The sequence below is a fragment of the Triticum dicoccoides genome, chromosome 5A (assembly GCF_002162155.2).
Source record: "Triticum dicoccoides isolate Atlit2015 ecotype Zavitan chromosome 5A, WEW_v2.0, whole genome shotgun sequence".
In the NCBI taxonomy this organism is placed as follows: domain Eukaryota; kingdom Viridiplantae; phylum Streptophyta; class Magnoliopsida; order Poales; family Poaceae; genus Triticum; species Triticum dicoccoides.
In genome coordinates, this window is record NC_041388.1 from 559,128,966 (window position 1) to 559,135,030 (window position 6,065).

Below are 6,065 nucleotides of genomic sequence, written 5' to 3' on the forward strand. Positions count from 1 at the left end.
ATAAAACTAGTAATGTCAGCTTCACCATATCAGTTCTGTACCCAGAGATAAGGATCCGCCACCACCAATGACATGCTACCCCCAACATCCTCTCTCTGAATCATAGCAATATCTCTGGGTACACCATGCCGCCGCAATCAACATTTTTTTTAGACAAACCCACAAACCTTTATTCAACCGTCACCAAATTTACAGGGACGAAATCAAAACTTCGAGATGTCCTAACCAAACATGACAACCAGTACCAAAGATAAAGCATTATTTGCAAGATTGTGAGCCTCAACATTCGAGGTTCTGAATTCGTGGCTCTGCTGATGGGGTGGCATGCAACGATGGGCCATCGGCCCATTCGGGGGGACAAAGATTGTTGATCGAAGGAATTTTTAATATAATTTTATTTGGTTATTTGTAATGCTAGTTAGGCTAATATTCTATCAGTTTCAAATATATAAGGTGTATTAGTTCATCAAAAGTCAAGCCTTTCTATGTCTAACCAAGTTTATAGCAAACTATATCAACATCTATAATACCTATAATTCATGACAAATCTAATGATAATGATTTGATATTGTAGGTATTGAATTTTTTTGCATGTAAACTTGGTCAAAGTTACAGAAACAACTTAAAAATAATTGTACAAGTAAAACAAGGATGTTATGTGTATGTGTGTACTCTTCAGTTTCAAGAAAAAACGGAAAACAATTGTACAAGTAAACAAGGATGTTACGTGTATGTGTGTAAAATTTCAGAATAAAATACCTTGAAATGCGATATGTACAAAAAAGACAAATTCATAGCCTTGGAGGTTAAATAGTATCATGTGTTAAAAAGCCTCAGATTCGTCTTTTTTACACAGCCCTCATTTCAACGTATATCTTCCTGAAAATTTACACACTTGTGCATTATGCCTCCATGTATATCTATATGTTTTTGAACAAAATTTGAAATGTAGACTTATGAATTTTGATGAATTTTGAATTTTCAAAAACCGGCCTCCATGCAGCTCAGCCTCCAAAAGGGATTTTCTCAAAGGAAATCTTGATAAAAAACTTGTCTTAACGAAATCTGAAGCCCATGTTCTTTTGGGCCGCTTCTCTTTCACACCAATGTCTTAAAAAAAAAGAGAAAAATGTCTCCAAAAAATAAACGGCAACTTCTCTCACGACGGCAACGTGTAAAGCTCACTCACTGGATGTCGGCGTAGTCGACGATGCTGTATGGTAGGAACCACTCGGCGAGGAGGCCCTGCCCCTTCATCTTCTTCCTCCTCGGGTTGCATCCCATGTCGCGGCACAGCTCGTCGTTGTACCACACGTTGACCGCGCCGAGGCAGGGTCCCGGGCTCTGCCCCTCCCCGCCGCCGCCGCTCCTCCGCGCGTAGTACCTGCCCCACTCCGCGCAGCTCTCCTCCATCTGCCGCACGCTCGGCAGCCGGAACACGCCGTCCAGCAGCCGCGCCACCCACTTGGCCTCCATCTCGCACGCGTATATGGAGTTCAGCCCCCCGGCGTACCCCACCACCGCCATCTGCGGGATCCGGGGGTGCACGCACTCCCGGTACAGCGGCGCCGACTCGCCGATGAAGTCCTTCACCCGCGTGGACGCGAACATGTCCCTCAGCTTCTTGTCGCCGCGGAACCCGGTGGCGAAGATCACCACGTCGGCCGGCACGACGCGCTCCTCGGCGCCGTCGAGCACCAGGCCGTCGTGGCGGAAGCCGAAGGACCTGGACCTCGCGAAGACGACGCTGCCTTCCCTCACCCTGTCGTAGAACCCGTCGGGGAGCACGGAGAGGAGGCACGACGACACGCACCTCGCGAACCCGTGCCCGGGCTCCATGCCGTACTCCCGCATCGGGATCTCCCTCCGGTACCATGCCCCAGTCGCCGCCGATATTGCCCACGCTAGCGGCGCGAGCAGCGCGGCGAGGACGCGGGAGGCGGCGCCGGCGCCGGGCCTGGGCACCATGAGCTCGGCGAAGCGGTTCATGTAGAGGTACCCGATGCTGACCCCGCCCCACACGGCCGGGCGGTGCATCGTCCACTGCGGGTTCCGGCACACCACCGTGCACGGCGTCCCCGCGCCGTTGGCCTCGGCGCAGTCATTGGCGATCTCGAAGGCCGACTTGCTGGAGCCCACGACCGCGACGCGCTTTCCCGTGACCAGCGCGGCGGCGTCGGCGTGAGCCATGTCAGAGAGCTCCATGGAGTGGAGCACCGGTCCCCGGAACGCCTCCGGGCCGGGGAACGCCGAGGGGATGTTGGGCACGCCACTGAACATGCCGATGCAGAGGATCAGGAAGTCGAACTCGTGCACCTCCTGCGTCTCCGGCTCCGTCTCGCTCTCGCCACGGCAGCGCACGGTGAGGCGCCACGCGCCCGTGCTATCGCCGAAGGCCTCGCCGTTGCCGGCCCAGCGCTCCCACCGGTCCGGCGCGTCCTCCGGCTCATCGCCGACGTACTCCGCGGCGACGACCCGGCTCCGGAACCTGACGCAGCCGTCGACGCCGAAGCGGCGCGCGTAGGCGGCGAGGTAGTCGACGACCTGATCGTGGCGCGGGTACGCGCCGGCTGAGTCCGGCCAGGGGAAGTCGGAGTAGCGGTACGTGGCGGCGTGTGACTGGAGCCTGGTGGAGGCGAGCGTGCGCGTCCACAGCCCGCCCACGGACTTCCCGGCCTCGAACACCACCGGCCGGAACCCCCGCGCCAGCAGGTGCTTGCACGCCGCCAACCCGCTCGTGCCGGCGCCCACGATGGCCACCCGCTTCGCCCTGTGATCCATATCCATTGTCGGCGCTAGCTTAGCTGTTTCTTGGACTGACAATGGCGGTTCGGCGATGCAGATCCGATTCAATGGTGGCTGCTTCCAGCTGGTGACTTGATCTCATTCAAGTGTCGTGTGGTCCTTATGATCTGGAGTTATAGTGAGCTCGTATAAACAATCTAATAAAAGTGTTTTTAAATGGTGTTCTAGAGGAGGAGGATGTATACACGTCGACCGCCGGTGCATGTTGTTGATTGACGGCTTCAGCACCATGTTTGCAAGCTTGCTTTTAGTGCTTGAAACTTTTCATCATGAACCATTTATTTACTTGTTTCTTTATGTAATTCCTTTCTTTCTATCTTTTTTGTGAACTGTTGGATGGTTAGTAAGAGAGTTGTATCCACGGCTCATCAGCTTTCAAGTCCTATATTTGACATTGGTGCTCATATTTTTCTAAATTTCTTTCAAGCATTTTAATGATGTGCGTTTAGTAGGAGAAGACATTTCCATCGACTATGAAGGCATCTGTGCAATTTCATCAATTTCAAGATGATGTGCCAACTTAGTCTTTCAAAGGTGCAAATTCCCACAGGCGAAGAGCTACTTGTGAGAAATCTTTTATCCCCTTTACGCCCTTCAAGGCTGCTAACAACGAGCTAATACACAGGAACATCACGGCTCTTACACTGCTTAACTCCAATAATAGAACCTGCTCATATGGGTAGTTTTGCATGCGTGCGTTCATCATTATTGAGGAAACCGTTAACTGATAGCTGCTCGGTCGGCTGGTGAGTAGGGGATTAATAGGCTAATCGGCAAGTTAATCGGCCATTTAATCAATTAATCAGATAATTTATCGGGTAATCGGCTACTCGGGGTCCCTATGAGTAGGGATTAATCGGCAAGTTAACTGGTTAATCGGATGAATTCTTGAACAGGGGCGTTCATAGAAACAAATGTATGTGTGTATGTATGAGTGGCATGCGTTTGTACTGTGTTCAAAAAATATACATGAATATTTTCTCTAATATACGCGAACATTTCTTTCTATAGTTGTAAAAGTTTCTACAAATATTTACACAAAATAATTTTTTGATTTCAATTGGAACGTTTTTCTCAAGAACTGCGGATATTTTTATTTAAGGTACATGAATAATTTTACAAAAAGTATAATGATTTTTATATGTCATACATATTGAAATGATTTTTATAACACTCTTAATAAACATAAGTCGTAATGAGCCACGTGTAACGCCCTCGATGCGGCTATAGCTCCCACGTGTCGAGGCACGACTTAGAGGCATAACCGCATTGAAAGCAATGTCGCAAGTCAGGCAGTCATTACAACATCCCATGTAATATATAATAAAAGGGGAAGATAACATAGTTGGCTTACACTCGCCACGTCACATCAGAGTACATAAATAGCATCCATCATACAAATCACTCATGGCCCGACTACGGTGCCAAAATAGAAAAGACCCCCAACATGCGACAAGGTCCTGAATCGATAACCCCAACTAGGCACCACTACTGATCATCCGGAAAGGACACGTAGTATCGCTGAGAGTCCTCGTCGAACTCCCACTTGAGCTCGTAATCGTCAACTGGAGCAGAAACACCTGGACCTGCATCTGGAGTTGTAGTATCTGTGAGCCACAGGGACTCAGCAATCTCACACCCACGCGATCAAGACTATTTAAGCTTATAGGACAGGTAAGGCAAATATATGTGGAGCTGCAGCAAGCGACTAGCATATGTGGTGGCTAACTTATACGCAAAAGAGAGCGAGAAGAGAAGGCGAAGCACGAGCGAGAAGCTAAAGGAACATCCTGCGCAAGCATAACTCCAACACCGTGTCCACTTCCCGGACTCCGCCGAGAAGGGGCCATCACGGTAACTCACACGGTTGATTCATTTTAATTAAGTTTAGTTCAAGTAATCTACAACCGGACATTAACAAATTCCCATCTGCCCATAACCGCGGGCACGGCTTTCGAAAGATCAATCCCTGCAGGGGGGTCCCAACTTAGCCCATAACAAGCTCTCACGGTCAACGAAGGAATAGACCTCCACCCAAGACACACCGATCAGACTCGGTATCTTGGTACAACAAGATGATTCGACAGGTTAAAACAAGTCCAGCAACACCGCCCGAATGTGCCGACAAATCCCGATAGGAGCTGCACATATCTCTTTCTCAAGGCACGCTCGGATAGGTCAAGCTACGAGTAAAACCAACCCTCGAGTTTCCCCGAGGTGGCCCCGCAGGCTGCCTGGTTCGGACCAACACTCAGAGGAGCACTGGCCCGGGGGGGGGGGGTTAAAATAAGATGACTCTCGGGATCCGGAAACCCAAGGGAAAAAGAGGCTAGGTGGCAAATGGTAAAACCAATGTTGGGCATTGCTGGAAAAGCTTTAATCAAGGCGAACTATCAAGGGGTTCCCATTATAGCCCAACCGCGTAAGGGACGCACAATCCGGGAACATAACACCGATATGACGGAAACTAGGGCGGCAAGAGTGGAACAAAACACTAGGCGAGAGGCCGAGCCTTCCACCCTTTACCAAGTATATAGATGCATTAAGATAACATAGCAATATAATGATATCCCAACAAGTAAAATAAATGTTCCAACAAGGAACGACTCCAATCTTCACCTGCAGCTAACAACGCTATAAGAAGGGCTGAGCAAAGCGGTAACATAGCCAATCAACGGTTTGCTAGGACAATGGGGGGTTAGAGGTTCAACATGGAAATTGGGAGGCTGACAAGCAAATGGTAGGCATCGTAGCAGTGGCAAAGCAAAAGAGCGAGCAATCTAGCATAGCAAAGATAGTAGTGATTTCGAGGGTATGATCATCTTGCCTGCACAGTTGTCAGAGTTCACTGGATCCTCACAAGCAAACTCAACGGGCTCCTCGGTAGCGAACTCGTCTCCCGGCTCTACCCAACAAGACAAACAAGCAACAAGGATACAATCAACCACGGGCAAGTCCAAGCAATATGATGAAATGACGATATGCTATGCGGGATGCGATGCGGGATGCAAAATGCAAGATATGACAGGAAATGCATGAACCTGGCATCAACTTGGAAAACCAAGTGTGCCACTGGATAGAGGGGAAGAAATCGATTGAAAACGATATAAAGATCATTGGAATCGGAGCTACGGTTTGGAAATGGCAAGCGTTTTAAGATATGACACCGGTATGCGATTTGCAGCAAGTAGGCATCTAAATGCAACGAAATGAACATGCTACAACCACCAAACATGAAAACAAAATACATGGCAGTGATG

The 6,065-nt window shown here is 49.4% G+C and overlaps 1 protein-coding gene across 1 annotated transcript; it reads right to left on the bottom strand.

Moving 5' to 3' along the window:
• On the bottom strand, positions 1-2,871 carry LOC119302810 (probable flavin-containing monooxygenase 1). Its single transcript, XM_037579852.1, has one exon. The coding sequence runs from the start codon at positions 2,785-2,787 to the stop codon at positions 1,186-1,188; it is 1,602 nt and encodes a 533-aa protein (XP_037435749.1). The 5' UTR covers positions 2,788-2,871; the 3' UTR covers positions 1-1,185.
• Positions 2,872-6,065: the final 3,194 nt, after the last annotated feature.

Bases quoted from the DNA above. Each gene is read 5' to 3' on its own strand.
- LOC119302810 (XM_037579852.1), bottom strand. From the start codon at position 2,787: ATGGATATGGATCACAGGGCGAAGCGGGTGGCCATCGTGGGCGCCGGC.